This window comes from Cervus elaphus, chromosome 3 (assembly GCF_910594005.1).
Source record: "Cervus elaphus chromosome 3, mCerEla1.1, whole genome shotgun sequence".
Taxonomy (NCBI): Eukaryota; Metazoa; Chordata; class Mammalia; order Artiodactyla; family Cervidae; genus Cervus; species Cervus elaphus.
Window position 1 is genome coordinate 31,824,896 of NC_057817.1, and position 17,052 is coordinate 31,841,947.

The following is a 17,052-nucleotide window of genomic DNA, read 5'->3' on the forward strand; positions in this document are numbered from 1 at the left end:
ACATAATTAAGATTTATACAATTTTCACATGGTAGTAGGATACAATTCTATTCGAGTTCCCATAGACTATAAACTAGGAGACACTGTATATATATATATATATATGTATCCAGGGACATAAGATTAGGTGCAAAAGTTTCATGGTCTAAAAGTGTTGAAATCATACAGAGTCTGTTCTCGTATCACTATGGAATTATGTTAGAAATCAATATCAAAAGATATTTGAAAATAACCCACATATTTTCAGGTACAATGTGACATTTACCAAGAGAGTTCTTCAATTTAGCCGTTGAAAGCCTCAATAAAGTTAGAGGGTGATTGCAGAGAAGAAAACACTTAAATGGGAAATTAGTATCAAAATGAGGAATTAATATTAAAGATACTTTAAACAAAATCCCATGTATTTGGAAATTAAATGCCCATTTTTAAATGATGAGTGTATCTAAGAAGCCATAACAAGGAAAATTAGAAAATATTTGTGATAGCATAAAAATGAAAAGAGAATTTACCAGAATTTGTTGCATGCAGCTGACGCTGCTCAATGCAGTTGAATACAACGTAGAGTCTTGAATAAGACTATGAAAGCAAATAGTGGACACTAGCATAACATTTTGTGAAATTTGAACAAAATCTGTAGTTAATAATACTCTATTATTTGTTAATTTATTGTTGTTTTTTTTTTTTACAACATAGCATTTCTTTATATTATCAGAATTGGATTAGAAGTTTCAAGCCTCATTCAAATTTTTTTTAAAAATCACTAAGATAGGAAATTTTCTAGACTTTCAGCAGTAATATTAGATCCCAACATACATGGAACTATATCAAAGTTTTCAGACTGTAAGTTAGAAATCTAGCATTCTGTTCATTCTAAGTCAAACAATTATGGAATCAAAATGTCATAAATTCTTTTAGCTAGGCAAAAACTCATAAATCTTCTAAAATATGCATATTATACATGCTGTGTGTATATATATATGTATACCAAAGCTTTTCTACTACAGAATAGCACCCCTTTTCTATGACATGTTTTTCTGCATAATTTTTACCTTTTGGATTTGACAGCTTGTTTCCTCATAGTATCATTATTTTGTCCTCTCTCCTGCATGTATTTTATAAACTAGATTTTTTGCTTGAATAAAAGCTGATACTGTGTTACATCACATTAAAAAACCTACAACCATATTGTTAGTGATGCTGGGTTGACCTCCGGATTAGAGTGAGAACACTGGTCCTGAGTTGTTAGGTTTTCTTCCCCTCTTTGATTAAAATGTCACCTAAATGATGTTACTTTGGCATTATATGAATGACCAGTTTCAAATCAACCTAAAGGTTATTAATATTAAATGATAATCCTTATCTGATAATTTTTTAATTGATTTATAATTGATATATAACATTGCATTAGTGTCAGGTGTGCAGCATAATGATGCAATATTTGTATATATTATGAAATAATCACCACAATAAGTTAACACCCATCATCATACAGAAAGATCTACTCTATTAATCACTTTCAAATATGGTATTATTAACTATAGTCACCATGCTGTATATTACATCCCCGTGACTGACTTATTTTGTCACTGAAAGTTTGTACCTTTTGGCCCCCTTTGACCTGATAATAATTTTATTAGAGTTAATGAAATAGTATTTTTCTGATTTTATCATTTCTTTTGTACTAATTAATTGGCACTCTGCTATAAGGGAGAGCTTTTTTTGTCATTAGTTAGGGCTGTTTGGTTACCCTCTGGGAAGGCAGAGTATGTGATAATATCTTTCTTTTTCATTACCAGTTTTCAAAGTTTTAGCCACTTCATGTGGTTCAGATCAATTCAGATGAATTCAATCCATGGCAATCGTTATTCTTCTAATGCTTACATTCTCACAACGTTGGCCAGTGGGAGCTCCTTCACACTTCCATCTGTGTGTGATTCAACCTCGGTTGTTGGTAGCTCCCTTGCTTTCTGGCATTGCAGGATGCCCTAATGCTGTTTCTTTAGGTAAAAGAATCTTTGCGTTAAAACACACACACACACACTCTAGGAAGAATAAATACAAAAGACACTGTGGGGAATCCATTATATCCTTACCAAGCAAACTGTATTGTCCTTGCCATCTTTTCCTGGCTGCCTCTTCCCATCCTAAGAAAAGAATCTTGTTCCTGAGGTTCTAAGTTCTTTCTCCTTTCCCCACTCCATCAAGGATAGAAATCATCAGAGTTTGAAAGAGTTAGAGTATATGTACATTTTTATTTTCTCTAGACCTAATCTGATTTCATTTGGATTCAGACCACATGTATTGATTTAAAAAGTTCATTTCAATAAATTCAGCTTAGTTAGCTATGTACATTATTCATCCTCAGCAGGAAGAAAATTATATGAGTGCAAGTAGCTATGCTGGGTGATAGTAGATGAACACATAGGAAATAACTATAAATTATTAACCTAACCTTAGAGAGAAAACTGGGTTTTGAGTCCACAAAAATATTTTTATTGTCAATTTTCTGCATTATTTGAAGCAGATATGGTATAAAGAAACAATTTTTCCAAAGAGGTAAACAGAGAGGCCAGAAGTCACAGTGATGCAGCCTCATAATAAGCCTTCTGGTTGTTTTTAGTGATAGATGGGAGCCCTCTGTTGGCCTTTTAGGAAACTTTAAAATTCAATTGAAAAACTCATTTGAGCTTCAGCTTTATTCATCTTTGCATATATAATCTGAAAATATTTTCCTCCAAAAGGCTGGAAGAGGGCCTGCAGGGATTAAATAGAAAATGTGTGCATATTAACGTACCTTGAACCCAGATTTTCTGAAGAAGTCTAATCCAGTGTGCTTCCTGTCATAGATGGCGAAACTAAGAAATAAAATTTTACGTGTTTGATAATTATATAGTTTGGCAGCTTAAGACTTCATAAATGGCAGAACTTGAGACAGCAACTCATGTATCATTTCCTGTGTATTTCCCTCACAAGGTGCATCTGTCATTCTACCTGTTAATTTTTTGTTTCTATTATTTCTTGAAAGTGGAAATAATCACTTGCTTAGAGTTTCATGTCTTTTCTTACAAACTTTTTTTTTTTAGTGGATTATCAAACAATTTTACAGGAAAGTCAAACCATCACTGCCACGTGTCTGCATATGAAAAATCTTTTCCTATTAAACCTGTTTCAAGTCCATCTTGGAGTGGTTCATGTCGTCGAAATCTTTTGAGCCCCAAGAAAACTCAGAGACGACATATTAGCACAGCAGAAGAGGTAAGGAAAAGCTGCTAAAAGTTAAACTTGCCCTACCTTCAGCTATTTGTTCCCTCTGACTTAGATGTTTATTAACCATTGCATTTACTTAACCGTTACTGTGTTGTTTTTTTTTTCTTGATTACTCTTTGAGTGCTGTCATCTTTTCTAAAAAGATTAAGGAGATAATTTAGCAGTATTTCTCTTACCATCTTCTGTTCCTGTTGGATAGCAGACTTAATCTTCAGTATCATCTGAGTGGCTTCTCTTACATCAGACTATCTCTTTTCTCTTTTGGACCCTGTGTAAAACTCTAGCTTCATGTAGCAAAACTGTTAACCTTGCTGGATTGATAAAATACCTGTCTGCCCTTCTTACCAGGAAAACCTTTGCTCAATATAAAACAAAAATCAAGAAGACACTTAAACAATTTAAATCTTTTCATTATGAGTAAAATCTTTGAGATCATAAACTTTCTTCACAAAAAAGATGTGTTGACACTGTGTTGTTATATTCATTCAGTAAACCTAAAGGAAAAAATCATTTCTGTAAATATAATTTATACAGTAAGGAAATGTACTTATACCTGTTCAATTAAATATTATGCATCTAGTCAGCTTTGGACTCGTTGCTGTGGAGATACAAATGAATAATAATGGCCTCACACTTAGATAGCATTAGATTTTCTACTGTGCTTTCCACATATATTACTGTTTTGAATTCTTTTAATCTGTGAAATAGGTAGAGATGAGGTAATAACCCCATTTTAGAAGGTTGGAAAGTAAAGGTCGGAAGTCACACAACTGAAAAACAGTCAGCCTGCAACCCAGTTCTTCTGCATGAGTCCAGTGTGGTGTGATTTCTGCTACACAACATGGTGATGTGGCTCCTGCCCATTAAGAGCTTCCAGAGCCGGAAGTCAGAATACAGTGTTAGATGCTAAACAATTATGTAATTTGGTGGTAAAGATCTCTTAGGTGGCAAAACTTGATTATTTGTGACATGGTTAGTTAAAAATGCTGTATGTTTTTTGGTTTTAAATTTGTATTGAATCTACAGTATTCACAGAGGGTGACAAAACTAGTGCATCACCAGGGAGGAGGATAGACAAAACTAGCAACAGTTGCCTTTGGTGATAGCTGAGCAACAGCTATTTCTTTTTCACTGTACCATTTGTAACATTGAATTTAGTACCATCAGTTACTGCATATATACTTTTTTTTTAATTACTGGAGTTGTAGACGTTGCACTTCTGCTAGAGCCTAGGCAGTCTGCAGATACGGAGAGACTTGTGGGGAAAGAGTGACAGCATGGCAGCGGGACGCAGGCCTCCCAGTCCCCTCCTCGCCCCACGTGGCGGCTGGAGTATCCTTCACACTGTGTGCATTGTAAGCCCACGCCATTCACCCACTAGGAACCAGTATTTGGGACAACTCAGCACCACCCCCCCCCCCCCCCCCCCGTCCTTTCACCTTCGCTTCCAACCTGAGGACTTGGGCTGACCAAATACTTCCATCCTTCCAGTTTATCCTCCAGGCCACAGGCTGGGTCAATGGAGGATGGGAGGCTGATTTCTCTTTCCTTCTGTGGTGTCAAGAAGATGCCAAGGCTTGAACCTGTCCTATGGAATAAAAGTTGCAGAAAATTTTACCTCAGTTGTTTTTAGGCCTATTCTCTGCTGTGAAAAGCAAGGTACTTGTAGTATAGAAATAGGAAGTAGTCTGTATTATATGAATAAGATAAAATATTGGACCAAACTTAATTAAATGAAACTCTCAACAGATTATTTAGATGTTTAGTCTTAGGTGTTACAGATAATACAGATTAAAATATTACTTTTTTCCCACTGAAGTAAGATTATTGATGGGAGCTTATCAGTTCAGTTCAGTCAGTCATGTCCGACTCTCTGACCCCATGGACTGCAGCACACCAGGCTTCTCTGTCCATCACCAACTCCCAGAGCCTACTCAAACTCATGTTCATTGAGTTGGTGATGCCATCCAACCATCTCATCCTCTGTCATCCCCTTTTCCTCCTTCCTTCAGTCTTTCCCAGCATCAGGGTCTTTTCAAATGAGTCAGTTTTTCGCATCAGGTGGCCAAAGTATTGGATCATCAGCTTCAGCATCAGTCCTTCCAGTGAATATTCAGGACTTATTTCCTTTAAGATGGACTGGTTGGATCTCCTTGCTGTAAACTTATAAACTGGAGGAAAAGTTATTTTCCATGGAAATATTGGGATCTCCAAGGGAGGTGCTGTTGCTTATGTTTAAAGAAGGAGAATTGTGTATACTCTTATGTCTGGAGTTGTCTGACATCTTTAGGAATATGAAGCCATCTATAGAATGAACATGTCACCACTGTACTGTTCAATCTTACAACAGGGATTTGAAGATAATACACAAGGAAGAGGAATTTGGAAATATGCATGTGGTGGCTGTACTACCACTTGGCTGATGGCTGATTCAAGGGCAACATTAAAGAACAATATTATCTAATTAATAGTAACCTCTAGCCATGTGTGCTGTTTAAGTTAATTTAAATAAAATAAAAATGTAGTTTCTCCAGATCACCAGCCCAGGTGGGATGCATGAGACAAGTGCTCGGGCCTGGTACACTGGGAAGACCCAGAGGAATCGGGTGGAGAGGGAGGTGGGAGGGGGGATCCGGATGGGGAATAAGTGTAAATCTATGGCTGATTCATATCAATGTATGACAAAACCCACTGAAATGTTGTGAAGTAATTAGCCTCCAACTAATAAAAAAATTTAAAAAAAAAAAAAAATGTAGTTTCTCAGTCACATTAGCCACATTTCAGGTACTCATTAGCCATACATGGCTAGTGGCTACCATATTGGATAATGCAGATTAGGAACATTTCCATGATCACAGAATGTTCTCTTAGTACTGTTACAGAGGATGTGAGTTTCTGTTTGGGAAAGAAAAAATACTAAAAAAAAAATAGAAATGTTAAATGGCAATAACACAGGTAGCTTCTTTTCAGTTATATGTTGCTTCCAGACATGCTTCTGTGCTACATGTTAAGCAGCATTTTAAGATGTTGGGCTGCCTTATAGATGACACTGGTGGGCTTATTCTTTTTGTTTGTTTTTTTTTTTTAAGAAAAACATACTTTACTAATTATCCTTAAACTTATTAAACTTTCTTTGGTCATGTATTAGATTTATAACATAACATTAGCCAACTTCCTTTGCTCTAACATTTTACCCAATTATAGCTTCCTTTCCTCTGAATTTCTTAATTCGCTCACTCAATAGAAAATGGTTTAGCAAGTAATATTGTTCACTCGCTAAGTTGTGTCCAACTCTTTGCAACCCCATGAACTGCAGGACATCAGGCTTCTCTGTCCATCACTACCTCCTTGAGTTTGCTCAGACTCATGTCCATTGAGTCAGTGATGCCATCCAACCATCTCATCCTCTGTTGCCTCCTTCTCTTGCCCTAAATTTTTCCCGGCATCAGGGTCTTTTCTAATGAGTCAGCTCCTCACATCAGGTAGCCAAGTATTGGTGCTTCAGCATTAGGCGCTCCAGTGAATATTCAGGCCAGATTTCCTGTAGGATTGACTGGTTTGATCTCCTTGCTGTCCAAGGGACTCTCAAGAGTCTTCTCCAGCACCACTATTCCAAAGCATCAATTCTTTGGCATTCAGCCTTCTTTATAGTCCAGCTCTCACATCCGGACATAACTACAGGAAAAAAACATAGTTTTGACTCTATGGACCATTGTTGCCAAAGTGATATCTTTGCTTTTTAATGCACTGTTTAGGTTTGTCATAGCTTTTCTTCCAAGGAGCAAGCATCTGTTAAATCATAAATAAGTTTAAACTGAAAGTATGGGGCTTGAAGAGATCTCAGATAATTGTTTGAAGTAGAGAACTTTTTTTTTAATATGTTGTTTAGGTTTGTCATAGCTTTTCTTCTAAGGCGCAAGTGTCTGTTAAACCATAATCAGTTTAAACTGAAAATATGGGGCTTGAAGAGACCTCAGATAATTTGGAGTATTAGACATTTATTTCTGTTCATTTTTTTGTTGTCTAATGACTGTGAGGTTGTTCAGACTCAGGCAGAAGCTTTTCTTTGAAGATATATTTATTGAAGAAAATGATTGGTTGGGGACTTTTGTGTGTGTGAAATTATTCTTAACAGTCAACTTTGTGTTGAATTAATCTAGATTTGTTATAATTTGCATTAGATGAGTCACTTAATGGCACATTGGTTCTTCATATTTATAAGTATAAAAATTTATTCCAAGAAAACATTTTTTATGTGATAGGAGGGAGGAGGGAAATGTTTCTAACTTTCTATGGTTTAATTCTTTTTAAAAAATTTGTATTGAAGTAATTGTGATTTACAATATTGTGTTAGTTTCAGGTGTACAGCAAAGTGATTCAGTTATACATATATTTATTCTTTTTTCAGATTTTTTTCTCATAGAGGTTATCACAGAATATTGAGTAGTGTTCTCTGTGCTGTACAGTAGGTCCTTGCTTGTATGTCTTGTAATTGTAGTACATATATATTAGTCTCAAGCTGATTTATTCCTCCCCCTACTTTTCCCCTTTTGTTTGTAGTGTTTAGAGTACCACAAAGATCCTTTCTATCTCATCTATTCTTGGTGTTCTCTTGAGGTCTTTTAAGTGATGGGGATAATTCTTTGCCTTCCCTTCATATGCAGCTTACACCAATGTATCTGCTTTACTTTTCTTCCTGTAATAAGATAATACAGTCAAAGCTTTTTAAGATGTAGTTTGTTGGGACAGTGGAAGTGAACTAAAATGATTGAGTTAATATCCATGATTCAGGTGTAGTTCTCTACTTCTGATTTCCCTTCCCTCCCTCCATTTTACCACCCTTGAAAACAACATACTGTTAACCCCATAGTGTTGCGGATTAGGTTATTTGGTATAGTGGGAAAGTGGCATCAAGATTTATATTGAGGCGTATTCAGAATTTTAGTCATTAAAGTGCCAGATAGCACATTTTTCTAGTATATAGATCACAGTGGAGTTAGTTGACAGAGATCTCTCTTACACCCTGATAATCTGTAATGATGCTTCTTTCTTTCAATTATGTACTTGAAGAATCTTCATAATAGCAAATTTATGTTTTAATAAGGGCTTCCCTGGTGGCTCAGATGGTAAAGAATCCTCCTGCAATGCGGGAGACCTGGGTTTGATCCCTGGGTTGGGAAGATCCTGGAGAAGGGAACAGCTACCCATTTTAGTATTCTGGCTTGGAGAATTCCATGGACAGAGGAGCCTGGCAGGCTACAGTCCATGGGGTTGCAAGGAGTCGGATAAAGAGGCATTTATTTTAATTATGATTTTTAATTATAAAAATATATAGACAGTCTCTTCACAAACACTAAAAAAAAAAAAAGAGGACCACCATCATCTTGAATATATTAAGGTCTAAGGAGTAAGATAATAGTGTTTATTTTCTTCATAGAGAGCATTACAAATTTGTTCCTTCTCTTGGTTCTATTTTCCCACCAAATGCTCAACTACTTCTTTCATTTGTGATCACTCAACTATTCAGATTTAAGGATAACTCTTTCTCATAAGGGGTAGTCAAATTGCTCAGTGCAAGGTGTATCTTGTTAGATCGGTAACATACTGACAATGTAACTGAAATTTACTATGTACCAAAAAAAGATTGAAGAAGAAAAAATTTAGTGTCTCTTTACTTTTGCCTGGATCATTGCTTTATTCATTGTGCTTTTAACAAACTTTTGTAATTGAATGAAATGCTTATGTGCGTATTGAAATGTCACAGTGTAGGATGTTGCTAGCACTGGCACGAAATGTAAGATTATTTTGTGAAGATTGATGGTTGTATTAAACTGTATATAAGTTTTTTTAAATCCTGGGGCATGTTATTTAATGAATGCAGCCCATTGCTTCAGGGGATCTGTGCAGAGTAGGTACATGATTACAGTTACAAGTTCTCATGTAGACTGGTTCTCTGCTAAATGGCCTCATATCTCACTGTTGTTCTCCTGATTCACACTGACCTTACTATTCCTTGAACACAAGCATATTCCTGTCTGAGGCCCTTTGCATTTGTTCTGCCAGTACCTGGAATACACTTTATAAATTTCTATGACTGATTTATTCCTTTGATTTAGGTTTCTGTAGAAATATCACCTTTTTAGAGAAGTCTTATCTGTTCTTGCTGTTCTTCCTCCATCACTTTCTCTTCTCTTCAATTTTCTTCATACTACTTGACTAAGTTTTTGTTTGTCAGTCCTTCAACTTTAATGTAACCTCCCCAAGACACAGACTATTTTATTCAGTGCAGCATCTCTAGTGACTGGAGCATAGTAGGTGTTTAGGTCGGTAAGTGAACTATGCTGTGGAATATATGCTTTTCCCTAAATTCAGTATTGGAACTTCATGGGAAAAAAAGAGTAAATAAAAGTTGCCAATGCAAACCATCTCTGGAAAATATTTACACTCTTAAAAATGGGGTAGAATAGGAAACAGTGCTGATCTTGACTGTTCCGATTACTTCCTTGTGATTTTTCTAACAGGTATCAGGAGTCAAGGACTTTGTTGGAGTCATACTTAGAGGTCCTCATTTTTTTTTTAATGTTTTATTTCTGGGACAATCAGTGATGCAAAAATGGCCTTCTAGTTTCATATCCTACAGTTTCTGTGTGCTGCTGTTTACATATATGCCCCATAATTTTCCAAAATATACTATCGAATATTTGCTTCACTCACTTCTCTTATATGTGCTTTATGATTTTGTAGAATAATATTAATGAATCATAATTCTTAATTATTGTCAGGACACTGCCAGAGCTTTAACAGAGCTCTGGGAGTCTAGATATTACTTAGAGAAACATTGCCTCATTGAATGTATTTAAGGTTTTTTTTCTTCTTTTAAAGACAGTTAAAGAGGAAGAACGAGAGATTTACAGACAGCTGCTGCAGATGGTCACAGGGAAGCAGTTCTGTATAGCCAAACCCACCACACATTTTCCTTTACACCTGTGAGTCACAGAAACATATTTCAAATGAATTTTATTCTGCATTTTGTTGTTGGATGTTGAAATTGTTTTCTTTTCTTGCTAGGTCTCGATGTCTTAGTTCCAGTAAGAATACTTTGAAAGACCCATTGTTTAAAAATGGAAACTCTTGTGCAACTCAGATCATTGGCTCTGATACTTCTTCATCTGGATCTGCCAGCATTTTAACTGCCCAGGAACAATTGTCCCACAGTGTGTTTTCCTTATCGTCTTACACCCCAGATGCTGGTACATTTGGATCCAAAGATTCTGATCCTGTGCATCAACCCGAACATGACCACTCTCTTTCACATCAGCCAGATAACTTACCAGCTTCAAATACAGAATCTGAAGGTAAAAATGGAATTGTATAGCTGTAGTTTCAATAACCAATGAACGGTTTATTGGATCTATGAGAATTGTATGAATTATAGGCAAGGTAGTAATACACATGTAACTTAATTAAGATATAAGATACGAGATACCTTAAATACATTTAATTCAGTTAGCCATGCCATGAGTAAATGAAACATATAAGTAGCTTACTTTTTTCTTACATGGAGAGGCAAATGATTTCATATAATATTTAAAAGTTTAACTTCCTGAACAGTCTTGTGTCAGAGTATATTAAGCCCACTTACTTTAGTACTTTCTCTGTTTCTAGTACTTTACAATGAAAATTAAGTACTCTCAAGTTCTAGGAGTTTTGAAATATCAATTAAGAATTGAAGTAAAAGTTCTTAAATAAGCAGTACTTATAAAACCTGTGTAGTAGGTTTATGCATTTTGAAATGGTTGTCAGTAAGTTTTGAAAACAGAATTTTCTGTCTAACTTTCAGCTAACCAAAATGTTTAGTCTCTTGGAATTCCAGTTAATTAAAGATTTTGCTATGATAGTTTTTTGTTTGTTTGCTTAGTTTTCCCCTCCTTAGGTATGTATTATGTGTGTATTTATGGTATATATTTAGGCATATAACTTAAAACAAGTGTTTTAATCTATTCGTCACTTTCTTAAAAGTCTCACTTGGGGATAGAATTTGTTGGTGTCATCATTATATGGCTACACAAATTCACAAAAACTTAAAAAATTTTGTGAAGTGATTTACTGAGAACTATTATTAAAAGCCTTTAATTTCAGAAGCATTTATTTTATGTCAGATGCTTAAATACAACTAAACTGGAACAAGCATACAATACTGAATGGTTTAGTTACTTCCTTATCCCATTTATTAAATATTCTAAATGAGATTCTAATCATAGTGCTTTAGAAGGACATGATTCCTACCTTTATCAATAGAAAATAAATGCTAGAATTTGTACTGTTTGGACTCTGCTGCTTCTCACATAGCTGTTGCTTTCTTTCTTTCTGCCTTCCCCCTCTTCCCTTCCTCCTTCCCCTTCCCTCTTGCACCTTGTTCAGTCTCATACTGGTTCATGAACTAAAGACTTTTGTGAAATCTTGGCATGTTCTTATTTCTCAGGAATAGAAGGAAAAAGTACAGGGAACAAGCACAGCCCAGGAGAAGATGCTAAAGGGCATATATACTTTTTTTTTTTACTTTATTTGTGAGACAGGCTCTTCACTAAGCCCTATTTGTGGCTCAGTGAAAATGGACCTGCCTGTCTTTCTCTTCCATCTTGCCTTTATCCTTATGCTGTGTTATTTTTATGGAAATAGAATATAGCAAAGTATGGGAGCTTAAGCTGCAGACATCTAGAAGGTACAGCCATGAGGAATTTTGTTAATGATAGGCTCTTGTGTTTTTTGTTTAGGATCAGACTCTGTGATTTTACTCAAAGTGAAAGACTCCCAGATTCCAACTCCCAGGTAAACTTTGTTTAAAGGACATTCTTAACATTGTTTTCCCTCTCTTTAATCACAATTTCTTCACTAAGAGTTAAGTAATATAAAACAGACTCAACTCAGACCTCTCTTATGTGTTGTTTGAATTACTTCAATAACTTTTTAATTGATCTTTTTTCCTCCAACCTGCATTTTGTTCTTCATGCCATTTTCCACCATGTTCTCTAACCCATTCTTTGCCTTGTTTGTTAGTCCATCTTCAATTCTACTGAGTGAACTTTCTAAAGTGCTTATCTAATCATTCATTAAACTCCCTCAAGAGTGGCTGATAAGATGTGGAATCAAGCCCAAACTCCTAGTGCAGTATTCAACACTCTTCCTTCACATGCCTTGCTTCCTGCCATACATTTTTCTTTAACAAGTATTTATTGATAGCCTAGGGGTGCAGGTACTGGTATAGACATTGGAAATAATAGCAGTTAACAAAATGAAGTTCCTACTCTGAAGAAATTTACATCCTAATTGTACCAAAAAGACCTTGATGCTGGAAAAGGTTGAGTGCAAGAAGAGAAGGGGGTGACAGAGGATGAAATGGTTGGATAGCATCACCTTATCAATGGACATGAATTTGACCTATAACTCTGGGAGATAGTGAAGAACAGGGAAGCCTGGCACACTGCAGTCCGTGGACTTGCAAAGAGTTGGCCATGACTTAGTGACTAAACAACAACAAAGGAGAGGGATGGGGGACAAATAATAACAAATAATCAAATATACATATACCTAGTGGTGATAAGTACTATGAAGAAAAATAAAACAGGGTAATATATAAACTGGGGATTGGGAGTGCTATTTATCTAAATGGTCATGGCGAGTTTCTGCTAAGCTGACATTTGAGGAGAGACACGATGGACGTGAGAGGAGGAGCCATGTGCAAAATACTGGATTCTTTCATGTGTTTATTATATGCTGACTTAAAAGATGATAGGTATTTTCATACTTTCACATGAATATGTGAAGTGTTTCTTCTGCCTGGTATGTTCACCCTCTCCTCCTTCAACTTGTCTATCAGGCAGTAGTCTTTTTCTTATCTTTTAAGTCTCAATTCAGATGTGATCTTCTGTATGAAATTTAACCCCTCTAGAGGTACTAAGTATTTCTTCCTCTGTAATCCAGTAGGTTACTGTTAATACTTAGATTGCTGTGTCTGCTATATTGGGCCTTAGCAATCAATTGCTAGGATAATAATACTATCAATTTTTCATTGAGATGATTAGGGATAATAAGATATTCTTTCTCAATTCCCCTACATCTTTGCAATTTCCCAGTATGTTCTAAACTTTTAGATATTTAAAGTGTTCTCAAAAAAATAAAGTATTCCTTAGTTAGTATAGTTTCTCAAGGAGACTTTACAGTTTAGATTCTTTAGTTTTGAGGCGTTTTTTTTGAGTTAAGACCTGGGTTCTGATCTTGCCTCTTCCAGGCTTCATGTAACTTTGAACAAGTTACTCTTCTAAACCTCAGTTTCCTTATCAATAAAATGCCAGTATTAATACCTCACTGTTGAATTGTTGTGAAGGTAAACTTACAGATAAAACACTTATAAAAGTGTTTTACATGTATGCACAAAAATAGGTGTTCCTTCTTGGGAAAAAGTTGATTTCAGATAATGAGTGCTCTCAGTTTTTCTTTACTGAGTCTGTCTTTCCTTTATGGAGACTTTCTTCTGCTGATGACTGAACAGTGAGAAAGATGAAAAGTAGTCTTGGGTGAGGCTTATTGGATGATGCTGTCTATCAAAGTTAGAGCCTGCTCTCTCAAGGCTTGGTTGATTGGCTCTTTATTCTTAATCATCCACCACTGCCTCTCAGTTAAGTTCCAGCAATGAAGATCTGCCCTTATTTCCCAGAATATGCCATGCATTTTATGCCTTTGTGGTGTTATACATTCCAACCCCTTCCCCTTCTGCCTGGAGTTTGCTTTCTCTCCTTGTCCACTTGTTACACTCTTATCTTGCTTTTTAAACTCTGACTCAGGTATTGTTTTTTTCCTCAGGACATTTCTTGGGCTTCTCCAGATATCATTAGTCTTTTCCTCCAGTACTTCTGTCTTTGTACCTTGTGTTACTAATATCTTTGCACTACCACCTGCTTTCAGTAATAGCACATGACACTAACAGTACTTAGGCTTTGTCAAGTAACAAATTTCCTAGAAAGCCTGAAATACTCTGAGTAGTCCAAATACTCATCATCTCCATTGTGGCTTAATGCTTTGCTTTATTAGAAGACACTTTACAATAATAGAACACAGTCTTTGGAATTGGACTGAAGTACTTTCTAATCCTGACTCATCCAGGGCAAATTATTCTTTTGAACTCAGTTTCCTTTTCTGTACAGTATAAGTAATGTTTCCCTACTACACATTATATTGAGGCTTAATAATTTGAGGATTATCATAAGGCTTTGCCAGTATGAGTTTGTACATAACCCAAAGAGAGTTTTGTACGTAAAGCACTAGGTAGGTGCTTATTGCATCAGTTATATAAGAAGTAATATGTAATCTCTGAAAAGCAAAGGGATTTTGCTTTTCCTTCTGTGTGTTGCTCTCCTATGCCAATAGATACCTTGATCCATTAAAGAGAAGTGCTTGTCCTTTATGTTATTTATTTACTCAACAAATATTGAGTGCCTGCTATCTGTCAGGCACTATTCTTGGTACAGAGGATACAGTAGTAAATACAAAAGACAAAAATTCCTATCCTCATCAAGTTTATATTCTAATATGGGGAGCATTGGGCTTCCCTGATAGCTCAGTTGGTAAAGAATCTGCTTGCAATGCAGGAGACCCTGATTCTATTCCTGGGTTGGCAAGATCCACTGGAGAAGGGAATGGCTACCCACTCTAGTATTCTTGGGCTTCCCTGGTGGCTCAGCTGGTAAAGAATCTGCCTGCAGTGCAGGAGATGTGGGTTCAATCCCTGGGTTGAGAAGATGCCCTGGAAAAGGCAAAGGCTACCTACTCCAGTATTCTGACCTGGAGAATTCCACGGATTGTGTAGTCCATGGAGTCACAAAGAATCAGACACGACTGAGTGACTTTCTTTTTTTTTTTTTTTTTTTCACTTTCATGGGGAGCAGATTTGAATAGCATGATCCAGTACCATGAAATTCTGGGTGATTTCTTGTCATGTAGTCATATTGTGCAATAGATGTGTTCTCACATTCATTTATTTTTAGTATCACACACTAACTAGTCTCTCACAGTGCTTCCACTGATCTCTGTGACTTTCTTTCTTGGCTGTTACATCAGTTGTTCACTGCATTAAGGAGATAGGCTGCCTTCTTTGTGTTCTCCTCTTACTGACCTCAGTGACAGTGAATAGGTAGTAGAACAGCATTTTTATCACTAAACCCCAAAACTAAGCGTTACTGGGAATACTGATTCTCAGAAGTTAGGCTTAGGAGCAAAGGATTACCTCTGAGCCCTTATTTTTGCTTTTACAGGACAGATTGTAGAAGTTTAAAAGCTGAAAGGGACTCTTATCTCCATATTTACAAACACAGAAATTGAGGCCCATGTAAAGGGAAGTGACTTGCTCAAAGTCACAAAGCTAATCAGGGGCAGCTCTAAGAGATTCTGGTCTCTTAACTTTCAGTTTGACACTCTTGTTAACTTGTTCTGCATATCCAAAAGTTTTCTTTGGAAAAGTGCTCACTTGCCTTTCATTTGGTTCTGTGAGAACTCCTTCAGTTAGAGGGGAGATGAGCAATGAGATAAGAAAGTTTGAGAAGAGCAAAAAGGCTCTAGAACAGATAGCATACCTGTGACTCTGCTAGCATTATTTCCTTGGGTTGTCAGCAAGAGCTGCATGGAATAAAATTGGTCTCTCATCTTTGGAAGGGAGTCATATCGCTGATTATCCACGTTGGTTCATTGGTTTATTAGCCATTTGATATGGACTATGCTGTGAGTGGGGATTTTCAGTATCTACTGTGATGTGGTTGAATGTATTCTGAGTCAGACAGGCCTACAAGAAGTCCAACAACCCATAATATTTTATTAAACAATCAATAAATGTCAATCTGAGCCATTTGGAAAGAGGAACATTCTAGTTTTAATATATTACCTTGATAAATGTTGTATTTTTCACATCATGTTGGTCTCTCTTGCAAGTAAGGAGCATGCTAAACTTAATTTCTCTGCTGAATGTTGGGTCATCTTTTTAACTATATGCATGCAAATGACTCATTTGTTTTCCTTTGCTTCCCAGTTAGAATTGTTTTATGTAATTTAGGTCCTTTTATTTATCCCATACTTATAAAGCATTTGTATAAACTATTTAAATGATTGGTTTTCTTGATGAAAATATTTGATATTCTTTTAAGTCTCCTGTTCATTTGTCACATTTTTCTTTTCCTGCCCATAGTCCTACTTTTTTCCAGGCAGAGCTGTGGATCAAAGAATTGTAAGTAATTATTTTTAGTATCATTTTGCCTCTTCATCACTTTCTTTTCAGTTAGGAGAAATCAATTAGCCAATCTTGCTACTACCTATTTTTAGTCAGTAAAAATTTCCTCTTTATAAAATAACTTCTAAGTTACTGACTTTCAGAAGTTTTTTGGAGATGGGACATTTCTATTCTCAGGTTTATTAAATCTGTAACATTGTTGAAACTAAAATGAATTGCAAAAATATTTCAGTTAGCTATTAAACAGAAAGGAAAATAAATACCTTTATTTTCATACTGATAAAACTAATTTATTGGATAATATTTATTTCTGGAATTTGCAGAATCACTGAAGATTTAGTTTCTAGTTTCAGGGACTCACTTTGGTTATCTCACTTGGTCTGGAGATTTTTTTTTTTTTAATATTTATTTATTTGGCTGTGTTGGGTCTAAGTTATGGCATGCAAGATCTTTGTCATGTCATATGGGATCTTTCATTGTGGCATGAAGGCTCTCTACCCTTGACATGAGGC

The 17,052-nt window shown here is 35.9% G+C and overlaps 1 protein-coding gene across 4 annotated transcripts in view; it reads left to right on the top strand.

Annotated features, from left to right (window-relative positions):
- The window catches only part of SENP1 (SUMO specific peptidase 1), a 50,351-nt gene that overhangs the window by 14,993 nt on the left and 18,306 nt on the right, over positions 1-17,052 (top strand). For all 4 annotated transcript variants that reach the window (XM_043885822.1, XM_043885795.1, XM_043885806.1 and 1 more), the window contains exons 6-10: positions 3,084-3,255; positions 10,150-10,253; positions 10,336-10,622; positions 12,042-12,096; positions 16,499-16,537. In XM_043885822.1, the coding sequence (XP_043741757.1) occupies positions 3,084-3,255; positions 10,150-10,253; positions 10,336-10,622; positions 12,042-12,096; positions 16,499-16,537 (657 nt within the window). The remainder of the gene's footprint in view (positions 1-3,083; positions 3,256-10,149; positions 10,254-10,335; positions 10,623-12,041; positions 12,097-16,498; positions 16,538-17,052) is intronic.